At 53.0% G+C, this 19,005-nt stretch overlaps 1 protein-coding gene across 6 annotated transcripts in view; it reads right to left on the reverse strand.

Moving 5' to 3' along the window:
- Positions 1-4,092: 4,092 nt before the first annotated feature.
- CAMKK2 (calcium/calmodulin dependent protein kinase kinase 2) overlaps positions 4,093-19,005 on the reverse strand; it is a 61,586-nt gene continuing 46,673 nt past the window's right edge. For 2 of the 6 annotated variants that reach the window (XM_009004796.5, XM_035257850.3), the window contains 5 exons: positions 18,912-18,999; positions 17,374-17,502; positions 11,417-11,517; positions 10,830-10,872; positions 4,093-7,268 (listed from right to left, as the gene is read on the reverse strand). In XM_009004796.5, the coding sequence (XP_009003044.1) occupies positions 7,098-7,268; positions 10,830-10,872; positions 11,417-11,517; positions 17,374-17,502; positions 18,912-18,999 (532 nt within the window). In that variant the 3' untranslated portion in view covers positions 4,093-7,097. The remainder of the gene's footprint in view (positions 7,269-10,829; positions 10,873-11,416; positions 11,518-17,373; positions 17,503-18,911; positions 19,000-19,005) is intronic. The other 4 variants (XM_002753099.7, XM_078337479.1, XM_009004797.5 and 1 more) reach the window with 3 other exon arrangements.

Raw genomic sequence — 19,005 nt, forward strand, 5'->3', positions numbered from 1 at the left:
TACTTTTTAAAGCCTAGTCATTTCTGTCATTAGCTTGTCTTCTTACACAGTTCACATGATGCTTTTTCTCTAGTGACATCTTACCTGTGCTTCAATTTTGACATAAAATTACAGTTCTGTGCTACAGGTAATGCAATTTTTGGTAGCATGGAAGTGGCTTCCTCTCCCCTCCGTTTGCTTCCCAAAAGTTTCCAATTAAAAGCAGCAGCACGCACACCTAGCTCTGTATAGGTTTGAAACGTTCACGAAGCTGTTTCCAGCTGCAGCTTCACACCAACTGAATTGGTGCTGTCTTGGTTTATTGCTGTTGTTTGTTTGAGACAGAGTCTTGCTCTGTCACCCAGGCTGGAGTGCAGTGGCGCGATCGTGGTTCACTGCAACCTCCACCTCTGGGGTTTGAGCAATTCTCCTGCCTCAGCCTCTCAAGTAGCTGGGATTACAGGCACACACCACCATGCCCAGCTAATTTTGTATTTTTAGTAGAGATGGGGTTTCACCATGTTGGCCAGGCTGGTCTCAAATCCCTGACCTTGTGATCCTCCCACCTCAGTCTCCTAAAGTACTAGGCTTACAGGCGTGCCACACATCAGCTGAATTCTGCATCAGGTATTTAGAATCCCCCTAGAGGAAGCAGTTTGCCCTTCGCCTCTGTCATGAATTCACTTCCAAGTACCGAGGGGAACTCTTATTTTAGAAATACTCTGCTTCTGCTGGATATATTACTGAGCTGGGCTTTTCTTGCTTTTAGGGAAAAAAAGTGTTTACCACCTCCCTTTATTGAAGCTGTGGTTCATGCTGCCTTTTAAAAAAAATGTTTGTTGCCAGTAATCCCAGCACTCTGGGAAGCCAAGGTGAATCACTTAAGCATAGGCATTCAAGACATTCAAGACCAGCCCGATCAACATGGTGAGACCGTATCTCTACAAAAAATTACATTAGCCGAGTGTGGTGGTGTACCTCTGTAGTTCCAGCTACTTGGGTGGCTGAAGCTGGAGGATCACTTGAGCCCAGGAGGTTGAGGCTGTAGTGAGCTACGATGGTGCCACTGCACTCCAGCCTGGGCAACACAGTGAGACCCTGTCTGAAAAACTAAAAATAAAAAGTCCTTGCTTGGGCTCAAGGATCAAATGAAGCTGAAATGTTTGTAAGTGGTGCTAGGGTCTGAACATGTCTGCTGAAACTCACGTTGGGAACTTAATACCCAATGCAACAGTATTGGGAGGTGAAGCCTTGGGGTGGTGACTGAGTCAGGACTGTGCTGCCCTCGTGAAGGGGGCCAGTACCCTATAGGAGGGATGTAGAGGAAGTTCATCCACTCTTTGCCCTGCCACCCTCTGCCATGCAAGGACAAATGTTCCTCCCTCCAAAGGATGCAGCATCAAGGCACCCTCTTGGAAGCAGAGAGCAGCCCTCACCAGATACCAAACCAGCCGGCACCTTCATCTTGAACTTCCTGCCCTCAAGTGTGAGAAATCAATTTTTGTTCTTTACAAATTACCCAGTCTTAGGTCCTCTGTCACAGCAGCATAAACAGACTTAAGGCAATGGGTGTGTATGTGATCTTGCTGGTTAAGGAGTGATCGTCACTGGCTATCTTCTGAGGTGGGAGAGACGTTGCTTAGCCTCCTCTTTTATAAAATAGAAATGTGAAAGCAAGCCAGTGTTGGGGTGAGGGATGGCTGTAGGGGTCACTGCTCATCTACTCACCAGTTACCTCACGTTCAGCTGTCCCACCCCCTCTCATTGGGGCCCCCTGGTGGCCGCCTCCTAAGTAGCCGACCTTCAGCCTCATATCCGGGGATGGGCTCCCGGAGTCCAGAAATGCCTAAAGCGCTGTTGCGCAGTGATGCACCTGCGCACACTTCCTGTCCCTTTTGTCAGATTCATGAGAGCTTTAACAGGAACTTCCTGCTCCTGGCCCTTAAAGGCCAGGATTCCAATGTCGTGTTTTTGCAGCAATGGACAGGAATCTCAGACTTCATCTGATGGCCTTTGATAATGGAAAAATGAGGTTCAAAGCCAGGAAAGCAATGCAGAGAGCCCTCGAACCTCAGACCTGGAGAAGCAACCATTCTAAAAACAGCTTCTAGATGTGGTGAACACCAGCAGGGGATGGGCATGGGGATGCATGCCTGTAATCCCAGCACTTTGGGAGGCCGAAGCAGGAGGATTACTTGGGCCGAGGGTGGGACCAGCCTGGGCAACATATGAGACCTCATCCCTACAGATAATTTAAAAATTAGCCAAGTGTGGTGGTGCACACCTGTAGGCCCAGCTACTTGGGAGGCTCAGGTGGGAGGACTGCTTGAGCCCAGAAGTTTGGCCAATGTAGTGAGGCCAAAAAATTTAAAAATTAGCCGGGCCCAGTGGTTCACCCCTATAATCCCAGCACTTTGGGTGACAGAGGCAGCTGGATCACAAGGTCAGGAGATCAAGACCATCCCAGCTAACATGGTGAAACCCCGACTCTACTAAAAATACAAAAAATTAGCTGGGTGCGGTGGCATATGCCTGTAATCCCAGCTACTCAGGAGGCTGGAGCAGAGAATTGCTTGAACCCAGAGGCACAGGTTGCAGTGAGCCAAGATAGCACCACTGCACTCCAGCCTGGGTGACAGAGCAAGACTCTGTCTAAAAAAACCAATTAAAAAACTATCTGGGTGTGGCAGTAGGCCCCTGTGGTCCCAGCTACTTTGGAGGCTAAAATGGATGGATCACTTAAGCCTGAGAGGTGGAGGCTGGAGTGAGCCAAGACTGCCACTGCACTCCAGCCTGGTAACAGAACTAGACCCTGTCTCAAAAAAGAAAAAGAAAAAGAAAAGCCAGAAGGGTTTTGCTGGCAAATTCTAACCATTGGACGACTGACTTTGTGGAGCCTCACCTCACAGATGATCCATAAACGTGGCTAATGCCCACCTCATGGGGCAAAGCACCATGTGGCATGGCAGGCCATAGCTCAGTGTGACTGAGACTGCTCAGGGCTACGCACCTATCTGGCCTCCACCAGAATCTTGCAATTACCTGCCTGCAAGAGCAGTGCTGCTTAAACTTCAGCATGCAGATGATTCCCCTGGGGAGCAGGTTTAAGCCATGCCTGGGCATCTGCATTTCTTTAATCTTTGGGACAGGGTCTTTCTCTGTTGCCCAGGCTGATGTGCAGTGGCATGATCACGGCTCACTGCAGCCTTGACCTCCAGGGCTCACACAATCCTCCCACCTCAGCCTCCGGAGTAGCTGGGACCACAGTCAAGCGTCATCACACTCGATTACATTTTTTTTTGAGATGGAGTCTCGCTCTGTAGCCCAGGCTGGAGTGCAGTGGCGCGATCTCAGCTCACTGCAACCTCCGCCTACCCGGTCCAATTCAAGCAATTCCCCTACCTCAGCCCCCCAAGTAGCTGGGATTACAGGCACGAGCCACCATGCCTAGCTAATTTTTGTATTTTTTAGTAGAGATGGGGTTTCACCATGTTGGTCAGTCTGGTCTTGAACTCCTGACCTCATGATCAGCCCACCTTGGCCTCCCAGAGTGCTGGGATTGCAGGCATGAGCTCCCGTCACGGCTGCTTCCTGCACTTCTTTTTTATATTTATTTTTTTGAGTTGGAGTTTTGCTTTTGTTGCCCAGGCTGGAGTGCAGTGGCGTGATCTCAGCTCACCATAACCTCCGCCTCCCGGGTTCAAGCAATTCTCCTGCCTCAGCCTCCCGAATAGCTGGGATTACAGGCATGTGCCACCATGCCCAGCTAATTTTTTGTATTTTTAGTAGAGACAGGGTTTCTCCATGTTGGTCAGGCTGGTCTCAAACTCCCGACCTCAGGTGATCCGCCTGCCTTGGCCTCCCAAAGTGTGGGGATTACAGGCGTGAGCCACTGCACCCAGCTGGCAGCTGCATTTCTAGCCCGTACACTGAGTAGTGAGGTCCTCAGACATGCTATCAATTCAAGATTTGCTGAATACAGTAGCTTCGACTTGGGCATCTGACCTTGCTGTCAGTCTGAGGAAGGAATACACACATCAGGGCAGACGGCCTGAATACACAACCACCAACGCAAACGCATCAACCAGCACAAGCATCCCAAACAGGCCCGGCTTTGCACCATTTTGCTGTCTGTTTATTTCAACTTTACAGAGAAGCTTAAACATCTGTGGAAAAACACCAAAGGCTTATTTTTCTCTTAAGTTCATGTACTTTTTAGTGATAAATACACAGTATTTAACTCTGTACACCTGATAAAAGGAAAATGCATAGTAGAAAGGGTCGGGAATGAAACAGAAGCATCGGGTGTTGAATCGATCATAGAGTAGAAAAGTCGGCAGTCCCCAGAAACTCGGCCTCCAGCTGGAGCGGGGAACCAGCATACCCTGAAACTTCCCTAGCACCTTGGAAGCAAGTGGAGGTCATGATTCTTAGCTCCCCACTGGAAGACGAGTGAAAGCGACAGGCCAGCCCTGTGTATCCACCTGCACAGGGATTCCCCTCCTTGTTCCAGAAAGCTTGAGGATAGGAGCCCTGCCTCTCGGGAAAGGCCAGACCAGTGGGGAGAGGCCTCTGCAGCCCCAAGTGCCCACAAGGGGCTCGATAAGGCTTTCTGGGAGCCACTGGTAACTGGTAGCATGGAAGGGGGCAGCGGAAAAGGGCCGAGGAAATGGCAAGTGGATGGAAGGTTTGTGCTTCCTTCGAGGCCACAGGTGCAGGCCACAGGTTGCTTACACCAAATTGGTCCCACAGATGAGCCAGCAATGGAGGAAATGATGGGTGTCCTCTGTGCCCACTGGAAGAGCTGCTCACAACGGCGCCTCCTTTCCCGAGCTGGCTTTTGAAAAATCAGTGTGCTCTGAGAGAGTAGCTCAAATGCTTTGTGTTTACTGCTGTCTTGGCTTATCCTTTTCAGGTGGGGCAGGTCCTTTCCACAGCTTTCTTTGGTGTTTCTTCGTATTAAAAAAAAAGTCATCAATGTGGGCCTCTCCCACCCCACTGCCCCAACAGCTGGGTGCTGCCTGATTGCTGGCATTACCCGGAAGAAATCTTAGATGGAAGTTTCCGTGGTGGGGAGAAATGGCATTGTCGGATGCAGCTGTGTAAACAAGAGAAGCCCTGTAGAAGCTCTGAGCGCTGCCACCCCCTGGGCCAGCCACCAGGCCAGGCCAGAGCCCACAGGCAGGCTGGGCCTCAGACTAGGGACTTGCTGGCTTTAACCTCTGCAAGGTGCTTATTGCAAACTAGCCAAGCCTCATCTAGCGCCAGGAGGGCTGGGGCCATTGAGTCCTTTCCCCATAATTGTAAAGAAGAAGAAGTGCAAGAGGAAGTGCTGGGTGACAAAGACCCAGCAAGCAGGCCAGACGACCCTCTTTAGACGACCTGTCCTTTGCTCTTCAAAGCCAGCATTCAATAATTCTGAAATGCTTATAAGATAACAAGAAAGGTCTGGCTAAACTACAATTAAGAGCTTAGTTAGGATCTATGGAAGCCAAGAATACCCAGGGCTCTATGAATGGGCTGGGCAGGGGAAATGACGGGGAAGGCCTTGCCTTTGTCTGAGAAGTCCTCACACCAGGGCTGATCAGATGGAAATGACGGGGAAGCAGAGTCTTCCGAACCCAGTTCCTGGTACGGTCTTTCCCCGGCTGAGATTCTGCCAAGCGCTGGAAAGCAGAGCTGGGAATCTCCCAGGGCGGAGTCCTTCCAGCTTTCCTCCCCCTCAACTTCACCCTCCCCCACCCGTGGCTCTGAAAGGAGTCACACTGGAACCTCAACCAAACTTCCCAATATTAATTGGAAGTCAAAAAGATGAACCCTGCCTTTCTGGACTTGTAGCTATAAAGGGGAACTTCCCGTGCCCAGCCCTGGTTTCCTCATACCCTGAGGAGTGGTGTGGGTTTCAAGCGTCTTCTCTAAAAGGGTGCCAAGGTTACTGTGTGGAGTCTAGGGAAGCTCAGATCTCAGGAGGGTCACTTGTGTATCAGTCCAGCGAAAGCATTTCCCAACTGGCCCTCCAGAAACTGGGTATTTCATTGACCACAACAATCAGCTAGGATTTAAAATGAAAACAAAAGCTTAGCAGTCTCTAGAATACACAGGTTATGAACTAGCTAAGCTGCTAATAGACACAGACAGGCGTAGGTCTCATCGGCTCCAACTGATCACACGCCTGAGCCGTGAACTAGGTCCTGGAAGCTCTAAATCATTTCTGAACTACTGTGCTTTAGAGTTCAGTCTAGTTAGAGACTTGAAAATATTTTTCGTTTCAGCTTAAGCCTTGTAATGTACATGGAAACATAGGATTTCACCTGAAGTTTTTGTAATTTGACAGAGAATTTACCAGAGCCCAGTCAACTATCTCAGAAACCTGCTTTCAGCACCTGTCACGAGGAAACACGTTCAGTCTTTCAGGAGAAACTTTTCCCTCCACAGCTACTGAATACCCTTCCAGGCTTGGAAAATCCCCTTCTAGAAGCACTTACTAAATTTCAAGCCCTTTCTGTTTTCCTGACTACAATTCTACCCATAAAAAAATTTTTAAATCCTTCTTAGCGATAAGCTGCATCAGGGCTCCCTGCAGCTACTGAGGGCCAGCCCCACTCTGCCTCCTGGAGTCCACAACTCTGGAAGGTGCCACGGTTTGGGTTTGCACAAGGAGCCACATCTAACCGCCTACTCCCTCTCAAATGCAGCAACCACCTCCATGGCCTCAGACCGTTGGAGTTTTCTGCTCACTTTCCCACAGTTGTCAAGCCCCACACACACACACTTGGTCTATCTGACACAGTCCTGAAAATCACAATGAAGGATTTTTGGCATAAAAACGTTTTAAAAAGGAACTGTCCCAAAATGCACATGGGTTTGGGTCTGCAACTCCTCACACCTGCCTGTTCAGCCAGCCAGCGGCCAAGGTCGACGTCACAGAGTCAAGTCCTTTTTTTTTTTTTTTTTTTGTCCCCTTTAAAACAACAAAGGAAAAAACAAATAACCAGAGATGACGATCAAGGCTCTACACACGTGCTCGGTTTCCGTAGGACATGCTGCTATGGAAACGCGGGTGTAGCAGCCCCGCAGAGGCGACGCGGCGTGCATGCGAGGTCGAGCGGTCCAGGCAGCTACTCCGACTCCATCGCCTCCTCCAGCTGCGGTGGATGCATGCATGCGGGGGAGCCGGGGGCAGGGGCCCCGCAACTTTCCACGCAGGGGCTGCCTTTCACAAAAGCACTTCCTCCTCCCCCACGGGGGGCGGGTCGGTGCCCTGGAGGTTGTCTTCGCTGCCTTGCTTCCTGCTCACCGAACAGAAAACCAACATTAAGACTCCAAGATACGCCAGCAAGGCTCTTGAGCCAGCTGCTCCCACATCTGGGCCCCCCTGCCCAAGTGAGCCATCGCACACCCCCTGGAACATGATCTACATAACCCAGTCTTTGAGATCCTCTCCCCCTTTTCTTTGCTCACATACATTTTTCAAAGAAAACTTTGCAGCCAACCCCTCTGTAAATGAAAGACCAGCATCATCTGCCAAAATTAGCAAGGAGCTGTACAAGTTGCAAAACTGTAACACCAAGAATCACTGCACAAATCCCAAGTAGAACGTGCCCCCACCCCACCCCACGGTGCCTGTCATGCCAGGTTTTTAGGTACCTCCACCCCCACCTAAGTTATGAGCTCTAGCAGAAAAGAGACTGTGACACTTGTCCTCAGTCACCAGCTGGTGAGTTCCGTGTGTGTGTGTATGTGTGTGTGTGTGTGTGTGTGTGTGTTTGGGGAGGTGATCAGGGCCTCCCCCCCCGGCCTGGCACACTGCTGGCCCTCAGGAAAGGGCAGCTGACAACTGCTCCAGTGATCCTCCCACCTCAGCTCTCCCACAGCCAGTCCTGAGGGAGGACCCCCTTAGACAGAAGAGGAGGCCCCTTCCTTCCTAGAAGTGGGGGGAGGAGAGCCCCTGTGTCCCTGATGAGCCCAGGCTAGAGCTGCCGGTGTGACAGCGTGGATGGTGTGACAGGTACGAGGGGAATCCCCAAGGAGGGGCCCATCCCCTCACCACCATCACACAGCTCCCCCGATCTTAGGGAGGCCACTGGGCATGCCACATGGGTCACTGTCTGTCCTTCCCCAACAGCAATCTGTGTCTCCTGTCCAGGCGGGAGCCTGTCCTTAGCAAAAGAAGAGAATGTGTGATGTCTGGCTTGCTATGTTTCTGATGAAGAAGGCGGGGAAGATCCCGGGGAGGAGGCACTGTAACAAGACATCAGGTCAGGCCTTCAGTCTCCACCCTCGCAGTTGCCTGTGGGTAGGGGCTGGGTCTTATTGTAGATGGCAGGGGGGCCTCCAGTCCAAGACCCCCAGTGCCTGAATCAGCTCTGTCAGCTCCCATGACCAAGGCATCCCACCTGCTGGGGGCTGAGGGCAGGGCATCACAGGTGAGGGGAAGAAGGGGCAGTATAGCCCTTTGAGCCAATCTCCATCTGCTGCAGTCTTGCAATTTTGATCTCATTGAAAATAGGGCCAGCCACAGTGGCTTGTGTCTGTAATCCCAGCACTCTGAGAGGCCAAGGCAGGCGGATCACCTGAGGTCAGGAGTTCGAGACCAGTCTGGCCAACATGGTGAAACCCCATCTCTACTAAAAAAAAATACAAAAATTAGCCAGGCATGGTGGTGAGCACCTGTAATCCTAGCTATGCAGGAGGTTGAGGCAGGAGAATCACTTGAGCCTAGAAGGCAGAGGCTGCAGTGAGCCGAAATCATGGCACTACACTCCAGCCTGGGCGACAGAGCAAGACCCTCTCTCAAAAAAGAAAATAGAAAAGAAACCAACAGCAGACTTAGCAGACTTGCTCCCAGACGGGAGGTAGCCCCAGTCTAAAACGGAGACTGAGAGGAGGAAGGCCAAGAACAGGCCAACCCACTGGGTTTCCACTCCATCGTCCCGTGAGGCTCACACCCAAGGCCGGGCTACCCAGGCATCTGTCTGGGCACAAGGTGGGGGACTTCGTCCGCCTTCTGAGGTGCTGAAGACCAGCTCTGAGGGATTGCCATTTTCCCTGCTCTATGCTGGAGGGCAAGGTTTCTCTCAAAAGCATAAGTAACTCCCAAACAGGTGTTCCTCCTAGATTACCACATAAGCCCTGACTCCCTACTCCCACGGGATGGGTGGCCAATCCATTGCATCTCATAAGCCAACTCCTGACACCTGTACGCCAGTGTTCATAGGATCAGTCTGCATTCAAGAGCCAAAAGGTGGAGACAAGTCCATCCACAGGTGAATGGATGAACAAAGTGAGGTGTGTCCATACAACGGAATATTATTTGGCCACAAAAAGCCATGAAGCACTAATGCACATAAAGCATGGATGAACCTGGAAAACATGATGCTAAGTGAAAGAAGCCAGACACAAAAGGCCACGCAGTGTATGATGCCATTTATATGAAATGTCTGGGATAGGCAAATCCACAGACAATTAAAAGGTGAGTGGTTGCTTGGGTGGGGGAGTTGGATGGGGACAGCTCAGGAGTGTAGGGTGTCTTCTTAGGCTGATGAAAATCTCCTAAAGTTGATGGTGGTGATGGCTGCAGAACTCCGACTGTATTAGAAAGCACTGAATCGCACTTCCCATGGGTGAACGACAAGGTATGTGAATTATACCTCAATAAAGCTATTTTCAAGAAACAGGGCCAGGCACAGTGGCTCACCCTGTAATCCCAGCACTTTGGGAGGCCAAGGTGGGGTCAAGAGATTGAGACCATCCTGGCCAACATGGTGAAACCCTGTCTCTACTAAAAATACAAAGATTAGCTGGGCATGGTGGCACGCGCCTGTAGTCCCAGCTACTCGGGGGGCTGAGGCAGAAGAATCTCTTAAACCCTGGAGGCGGAGGTTGCAGTGAGCCAAGATCACGCCACTGCACTCCAGCCTGGGGCCTGGGAGACAGAGGGTGACTCCATCTCAAAAAAAAAAAAAAAAGGAAAGAAAGAAAGAGAGAGAGAGAGAAAGAGAAGAGAAGAGGAGAAGAGAAGAGAAGAGAAGAGAAAGAAGAGAAGAGAAGAGAAGAGAAGAGAAGAGAAGAGAAGAGAAGAGAAGAGAAGAGAAGAGAAGAGAAGAGAAGAGAAGAGAAGAGAAGAGAAGAGAAGAGAAGAGAAGAGAAGAGAAGAGAAGACGAGACTGCCTGGAGCTCTCACCGAATCAGGTAACCACGACAGGCTCAGTGGGAAGGACAGTGGGGTCCCAGCCCACCATGGCACCTGCAGCAGGGGTGCCCAGCAGGTTCCCCCAGTCTCGTAGGACACAAAGCGTCATCTGTCCTAGGAGGTTCTGGTCACCGGGCCGGGTATGTGTGTGAAGGAAGCGTGGCTGACAGCAAGGCTCTCTGCATCCCACTTGGGTGGGAGAACGCTTACATTACTTTGCAACCGGCAGGAAGGGGATTTATTTTCTAGGTCTAAACACATCTAAGAAAGAGTGGAGGCCAGAGAGCCCTGAGCAAAGAGCCACACGGTGCAGCATGCCTGACCTATGCTCTGACCATGCGGACTCGCTGGGGCACCCATGGGCCCCATGACAGAGCTTCAATGCCATTGACGTGCACTGAGAAGACGTGGGTGCCACAGGGGTCTTCAGACCTGGGTGCATCCGCAGGCATTCCAGCTGGAGCGCCATGCACCCGCAGCCCCAGCCCACATGCATGACTCACCATCGGGTCCAAGCCCCTGAGGCCCCTCGTTCTAATACTGGTCTGGAGGCCCAGGCTGGAAGGAACGTCTGCCTAGGTGGGGATGCCCCGTGCTCTGCAGCTGCCCCCACCCCCAGGCCCCAGCAGAGGCTATGGCACAGGCAGGCAGGCATTACCTTGAGCTCAGACAGGGGCTCACATTCCCTGGTTGTTTTTTTGCTGGAATCACCAGAGGGAGGGAAAAGGGACATGAGAAGGAAATTTTGGGATCCATGGGATGCCCGTTCCCCCACCCCAGAGACAGTCACACCCCAAACACCAGCTTCAGAGAGTTGGAGCCAAAATGGTGTTGACAGCCGATGAGTGGACACCTCTCTGACTGGACACACGGGGTCCTGAGTGAGACCACACTGCTCACTCACCCATCGCAGAGCCTCAACCTCCCCATCAGGCACTCATGCTCCCTGGCCCAGAAAAGTGCTTTCCTTCTGACCGCCCAGACCACCCAGAGCACCCCCAACTACAGTTCGAGTCCCCGAGAAAGGGAAACTTCAGGTGGCTTAGCCGTTAGCAAAAGAGGGTGGGCTGAGCCCAGGAAGGGGTGCCGACTGCCCCGGTGCACCAGGCGGCTTTCATCTGAGTCTCTCCAGATGGCACCACTTCAGGTAGGGCTTGTGCAGAGTGGGCTGGGCAGGGCTGCCCCAAGCTCAGCCTCCAGCCACCCACTCCCCCACTCCCCCACCCAAGGCAGGTGGCCACTCACGTGAGCAGGTTTCCAGGAGCTGACAAGGAGCGCTCCTCCCGCCGGCTCCCCTCAAATGGGTTCCCAAAGGAGCGCTTCCGAATCATGGTCTTCACCAGGATCTGAAGAGGGAGAAAAGAGGAGGTGGCAAGTGACTGCCTGGCAGGTGGGGGCAATTCCAGGCAGCACCCTCCCTCTTCCTTCTCCCCAGCCCCTGCCAGCTCCCAAGGCTAGTGGCCTATAGCAGGCCTTTGAGAGAAACTGGCAACGTCCTTCCCATTTGGGTGCATGTGACAGAGCCATCCCTAAGTGTGACTTGTTCCAAAACCTCCTGTGGCTCCCTGGTTGCCAACAAGATAAGGTCCCAACCCCCTGGTCTGACATTCAAGGCCAGTCATCATCTAGTCCCTGCCTCGCCAACCCCCACAGGCCTGTGCTCCAGGAGTGGGCCTGCACCATCCCTCGGGCACACTGACACCTCTGTCGCACGGGAGTCATGGCTGGATAGACTCCCCAGTTCCCTCAGCCTGTCTCATCTTCAAGGCCAGGCCTTTATTTTTGGTGAAAGCTGTCTATGACCACACCAGTGAGAAGCTACTGCCTCCTAGCTATGATTCTGGGAGTCGGGCTGCTTTTTCAAAATTGAGACATACAAAAGTGAGTAACTCAGGAATGGAAAAGCAAACATCTTATCTTCTTATTTATAAGGGGGAGTTAAGCTATGAGGACGCAAAGGCGTAAGAATGACACAATGGACTTTGGGGACTTGGCAGGAAGGGTGGGAGGATGGGTGAGGGATAAAAGCCTACACACTGGGTGCGGTGTATACTGTTCAGGTGGTGGGCACACCAACATCTCAGAAATCACCACTAAAGTGCTTATCCACGTAACCAAACACTACCTGCTCCCAAAAACCTATTGAAATGGAGAAAAAAATATATATGGGTTTGAAAAAAAACAGAAATCAAATATAATTCACATAACATAAACTTTTTTTTTTTTTTTTTTGAGGTGGCGTCTTGCTCTGTCATCCAGGCTGGAGTGCAGTGGTGCAATCTCAGCTCACTGCAACCTCCGCCTCCCAGGTTCAAGGGATTATCCTGCCTCAGCCTCCCAAGTGGCTGGGACTACAGGCATTGCCACCATGCCCAACTGATTTTTATATTTTTAGTAGAGATGGGGTTTTACCATATTGGCCAGTCTGGTCTTGAGCCCCTGAACTCAGGTGTTCCACCCACCCCGGCCTCCCAAAGTGCGGGGATTACAGGCGTGAGCCACCAGGCCTTGCTCCCACCATCGTAAAGTATATGATTCAACGGTTTTTAGTATATTCACAGCCCCACTATCTAATTTCAGAACATTTGCATTACCCCAAAAAGACACCCCACGCCTGTTAGCAAGGCACGCCCCTCTCGCCCTTCCTCCAGCCCCTGGTGACCACTAATCTCCCTGTCTGTGCACACTGAGCCATCCGGGACGTTCCTATAGATGAAACCATACCACACATGGTCTGTCGTGTCCGGCTTCTCTCACTCAGCGTCATGCTCCTGAGCGCTGGAGCGTGATCAGTGCTTGGCTGCTTTCTGTGGCCCAACAATAACACTCTGCACAGATGGACCACATTCGGCTTCTCCATTCATCTACCGATGGACACGCATTCCTACCCTTTGGCTACTGTGAATAGTGCTGCTATGAGCATTCATGTATCAATTTTGGTATAGACATGTTACCCACACAAAATGTCTTCATTTCTCTTGGGCACAGACAAGGAGAGGCACTTCTGGATCACATGGTAATTCTATGTTGAACACCTAAATATAAGACTGTCTCCTACAATGGCCATGGCATTTTACATTCCCCCCAGCAACGCACCAGGATACCAGTTTCTCAGGGGGCTGCGTCTTAGTCAGGGATGGGAAACATCCCAGAACGCTGAGGATGGCCAGCTCACAAGCTGGTGTGGTGTGAGAAGAGCTTGGCCGCCCTGGAAGATGTTCCTGAGAGACGATGGGGGCTGGCCTCAGTGGTGGCCCAGCTCCGCCCATACTAAACACAGGCCACATCAGCAGCCTGGCTGGGAAACAGCCCCCCACAACCCCCACCGAGAGAATCCCCTGGGAAAAGGTGCGTCCTGCACCACACCCTTCAGCCACTGCTCAGCGCCTCTCCCAGGCCTCCTGCTTTCCACTTTCCTCCCTCCCATCCCTTCCAAAACCCAGATCTGGTCCCCTCACTCCCTGACTCAGAATCCTCACCCAGAGGGGTCTGGAACTTGGCCTGTGGCCAGCCAGAGAGCCCCAGAAAGTTCTGGAGCAAAGGTGTGAACAATCACCCTTGGTGATGCTCTTGGTTGCCATTTCCCATGAAGAGAACGGCCTGTGGACCCCGTAAGAGTCACTGGGCCCCTCACGCCACCCCAACTGGGTGCGGTGCCCCTTCAAGCTGTTTGAGGAATTCACTGAGCTTCTGACTTTTTAAGCATTTGCTGCTAACAAGAAAAGTAAGTGTTTGAGAAACATTGAGGCCAGGCACGGTGGCTCACGCCTGTAATCTCAGCTCTTTGAAAGGCTGAGGCAGGCAGATTACAAGGTCAGGAGTTAAAGACCAGTCTGGCCAATATGGTGAAACCCTGTCTCTACTAAAAATACAAAAATTAGTCAGGAGTGGTGGCACACGCCTGTAGTGCCAGCTACTCAGGAGGCTGAGGCAGCAGAATGGCTTGAACTCAGGAAGTGGAGGTTGCAGTGAGCCAAGATTGTGCCACTGCACTCCAGCCTGGGTGACAGAGCAAGACTGTCTCAAAAAAAAAAAAGTTTCCTTTTTAGACACATTGATTTACCAAAAGGTGGAAACACCCAAATGCCCATCAACTGAAGAACAGATAAACTCAAAGTGGTCTGTCTGTGTGAAGGAACGTGATTCAGCCATAAAAGGAATGAAGCACTGATCCAGGCTCCGACATGGATGGACCCTGGAAACCTTATGCTATGTGAAAGAAGTCAGGCCCAAAAGGCCACACAGTGTAGGATTCCACCGGAATACAGAAATCTACAGACAGAAAGGGCAGGTGAGTGGGTGCCGGGGCGGGGGGAGGGAATGGAGGGGATGGAGGGGATGGAAGGGATGGAGAGGATAGAGGGGATGGAGAGGATGGAGGGAATGGAGGGGATGGAGAGGATGGAGGGAATGGAGGGGATGGAGAGGATGGAGGGAATGGAGGGGATGGAGAGGATGGAGGGGATGGAGAGGATGGAGAGGATGGAGGGGATGGAGGGGATGGAGAGGATGGAGGGAATGGAGGGGATGGAGAGGATGGAGGGAATGGAGGGGATGGAGAGGATGGAGGGAATGGAGGGGATGGAGAGGATGGAGGGAATGGAGGGGATGGAGAGGATGGAGGGAATGGAGGGGATGGAGAGGATGGAGGGAATGGAGGGGATGGAGAGGATGGAGGGAATGGAGGGGATGGAGAGGATGGAGGGGATAGAGGGGATGGAGAGGATGGAGGGAATGGAGGGGATGGAGAGGATGGAGGGGATAGAGGGGATGGAGAGGATGGAGGGAATGGAGGGGATGGAGAGGATGGAGGGGATGGAGGGTGACTGCCGATGGACGAGGGTGTCAAGTCATGAAAATGTTCAGAACTGTGGAGGGGTAACTGCACGCCACTGACAATGTCCCAAATGCCACTGACTTGTTCGCTTTAATTTTATGTGAATTCTACCTCAATTTAAAAGAAGGTGGGGGCTGGGTGTGGTGGCTCACACCTGTAATCCCAGCACTTTGGGAGGCCAAGACAGGCAGATCACCTGAGCCAGCCTGGCCAACATGGTGAAACCGTCTCTACTAAAAATACAAAAATTAGCTGGGGGTGGTGATTGGCACCTGTAGTCCCAGCTACTCAGGAGGCTGTGGCAGGAGAATTGCTTGAACCCAGGAGGCAGAGGTTGCAGTGAGCCAAGATCGTGTCATTGCACTCCAGCCTGGGCAATAGAGGACTCCATCTCAAAAAAAAAAAAAAGAAGAAAAGCAGCACCGACTTTGGGAATGAAGGCCTCTTCCCCTGCTGAGGTTCCTACCTACAGTCACTGGAACATGCCAGCCCCTCTTTCCTCTGCCTGGGCAGGTGTCACTTCCCCAGGTGAGCCCGCTCTGCCACCTCCCCTGTGGCCTTGTCAATCCAGCACAGAAACTCCTCCTCTGTGAAGCCCCCAGCCCTTGCACCTCTGATCACACCAGAGGCTTATTCTTCCCAGGTCCAGCTTTCTTATAAGGCCAGAAGCTCCGCCCCCCAACCCCCGAGAGCTGGCACTGGGCCATGCTCATCTTTGACACCTGTGCCTGGCACATGCTGCTGCCCCGTGTTTGCTGAATGATGAACACACGGAGGGGGCCTGCGCTTTGCAATCCTGTTCCGAGTGAGACCCTTTCCCAGTATCTACTTGCCCATCCCTGCTCCAGCTGCCCTGGTTCGAACCCATGGCTCTTGGAGTAAAGATGTAAAACTTGGCCGCACCCTCCCCTCCACTTCCTTGCCCTGCTTCAGTGGCCCTGCCCAGGTGTTAGCCCCCTCCACCCTCTCTCCGCAGAGTTAACATCCTACCATCTTTCGGTGTCTATCCACTTCTTCCAAATGGGGCCAAGTGTCCCTCCACTAGGGGCATGTCTTGCCCTGTACATACATTTGCTGGTTTGACCAGCATCTGCCTTGCAAGCATGGCAGAGGCCATGGGGGTTTTGCTCATCACCCAGCCCCTGCTCCCAGCTTGGTGTTCCACAAGTGTTTCCCGAATAATGAATGCCTACTCCAGACCTCCAGGGTCAGACGCTTTCTCCCAAGAACCTGCAGCTGAGAGCTGGGGAGGAAAGGGAGGGCAACTGATTCAGGACCGGAACATCCCAAGCCTGGAACAGAGTAACCCACAGTGGGTGCAGAGTCCGAAGCCAGCTGCCTCCCCATCTACAGGCGCAGGGAGTGGGGTGTGGCTGAGGAAGGGTGTGTGGGGGTGAGTGAGTCTTCAGCAGTGAAGGTCATGCATAGCCCCAGGGGGAAGGAGTGGAGGAAGATGTTGATGATGCCCCAGTCAGGGCTCAGCTTTGGAAGGAGGAGAGAGCAAGTGTGTGGGGAAGAAGAGAGGAGAGGTGCAAAGCTGGAGGAGAGGAGCAGCACCCGGGCCCCTACAGGGCCAGTCTTTCAGAGCTGGACCTTCTGTGCCTTTGCAGTCAGTCTCACGGGTCCCTCCCAGAGCCCAGGACCCACCAGCACCTGGGACCAGTGCTGGCCAACTGCAACCAGGCCTTTCGAAGTGGCTGTGGTAGGACAACCTGCTGGTCTCTGTCCCCAGGCCTGCTGCCTAGAGCCTGGAGCCCCAGGACTTCTGGCCTCCCTCTTGGAGCTAGCTGCCTCCTAGACAGGGACTTGGTCAGTGGCAATTCCCAGAGCCTCCCACATTAGGCCTGAGGACTCGACATTCTGGCTTCTTCTTCCTGGGTCAGGATCCAAATTTAAGGCCATAAAAGGGGACCTGGTGGCTCCTAAGCAAAATCCCACCCTCAGGAGATGGGCAGAACTTTCCTGGTGGCTGCGCACACAGTAGGCGCAAGATGTGCTATACCATCCACTCTGGAGCCTAAAAGTCCAGCCAGGTGGGAATCCTGGCTTAGCGACCTCAGCCCCGGCTCCCAGCCCTTGCTCCTGCCTGGCACTTCTCCTAGTTACTCTCCCCTGATAAGCTCTGAAAGCAGGAATTCCAGGAGAAACTCCCCCCTCCCTATGGTAACATGGAACCTGGCTCAGAAGATGCAGGGGTCACCTGGCCTGATGTGTGACCGAGGCCCAGAGGCCAGCAGCTGTGGGTTAGGAGCGGCCCCCAGCCATCTCCTGACTCCCAGGCACCCGCTTGTGTCCTGCCTGTCCTGGCCAGGCCCCACCTCAGGCTCCTGGGTCCCTGCTCTGGTCTGGGGTCCGGCCACCTTACCACGGTCGCCAGGCTGGGAATATGTTTGACTGAGTTCTCGACCTCCTCTTCGGTCACTTCGACCAGCGTGCAGTTCTCGTCCTCCGACGGCAACGGCTCCGCCCCATGCCTCGTGACCCAGGGGTGCAGCTTCAATGAACGACAGGAGGGGTGAGGGGCGGGTGCGGCTGGCTCCCGGAGGGCCCTGCCAGCAAGCGGAGACACGAGGGCATGCAGGAGGGAGAGGCAAGGGTCTGTAGTCAGGCATGCAAGACAGCTGGCGAGCAGAGGGCAGGTGTGAGCAAAGGGACGGAACGTGAGGACAGAGAGACAGGACAGGGGGATCTTGGAGGCTGAAATGGGAGCAGGGCGATTCTCCATCCGGCCCCAGGTCTTGGCCGAAGTGGCTGGAATTTGGCATCTGCCTTGCCTGGCTGCCCAAGGAGCCTCCATCACGCCTCAGCCACAATCCCTGACACCGGGGAGGCTCGGCACACAGCAGGTGGCATTCTCCCCACCTCACAGCAGTGGAGACAGAGGCTGGTGGGCACAGTGAGACCAGCTGGCAGGACACGATCAGGAGAGGACCACACAGGGGTCTGCCCCTTGGGTCCCAGCCCTAAACCTAAAATTACTTTCTGGGCTGCCTCCTGTTAAGACATCTTCAAACGCTGGTTAGCTAGGCACCTAGAAGGTCCCCAAGCAAATCTCTAGATTTCTTTTTCTTTTTGTGAGATGGAGTCTTGCTCTGTTGCCCAAGCTAGAGTGCAGTGGTATGATCTTGGCTCACTGTAGACTCTGCATCCTGGGTTCAAGCGATTCTCCTGTCTTAGCCTCCCGAGGAGCTGGGATTATAGGTGACCACCACCACACCTGGCTAATTTTTGTATTTTTTAGCAGAGATGGGTTTCACCATGTTGGCCAGGCCGGTCTCAAACTCCTGACCTCAGGTGATCCACCCGCCTCAGCCTCCCACAGTGCTGGGATTACAGGCGTGAGCCACTGCACCCAGCCTATCTCTAGATTTCTTTTTTTTTTTTTTTTCATTCTTTTTTTCTTTTCTCTAGATTTCTTAAAGAGCCAGATGTATGCGTGTGGCATTAGTGGGAATGTGTCGGGGAGGACACTTTCCTAAAAGTGCTTTCTGAGAGAAGGTAGACTTTGGCAGGTTGGGGAGGCAGAGCTGCTCACTAATTTCCTCCTGTCCTCAATGCAGTTTCTCAAAGGGACTGGCCTTTGCAAAGGACCCGAGTTCCGGCAGCAGGGTGTGGAGCACGGGGCCCAGGTTGGCCTGCAGTGGGTGGATCCCGGCGGCCCACACCAATCGAAGCAAGTGCAGGCTGGCCGGTCACAGATCCCACTCCACGAGCACAGTGCACACGACGCCCACATCTTCCCCACCCCGCAACAGAGCCCCCAGCAGCTCACAGGCCCCAGGGCCTGGGAGAACAGCAGTGCCAAAGAGGGTGTGGTGCTGTGGACACAAGGGTGCGGGGCCTGGTTGAGGCATAGCTGAGCCAAACAGTTCCAAGCACGGGCACTGGCCAAGCCAAGGGTACCTTGATTTCTGGCACCACAATTCTCGACTCAGGGTTCTTGTCCAGCATACGGGTGATCAGATCCTTCAAGTCCTCAGCTATATCCGGCCTGTGG

Source organism: Callithrix jacchus, chromosome 9 (assembly GCF_049354715.1).
Source record: "Callithrix jacchus isolate 240 chromosome 9, calJac240_pri, whole genome shotgun sequence".
Lineage (NCBI taxonomy): Eukaryota > Metazoa > Chordata > Mammalia > Primates > Cebidae > Callithrix > Callithrix jacchus.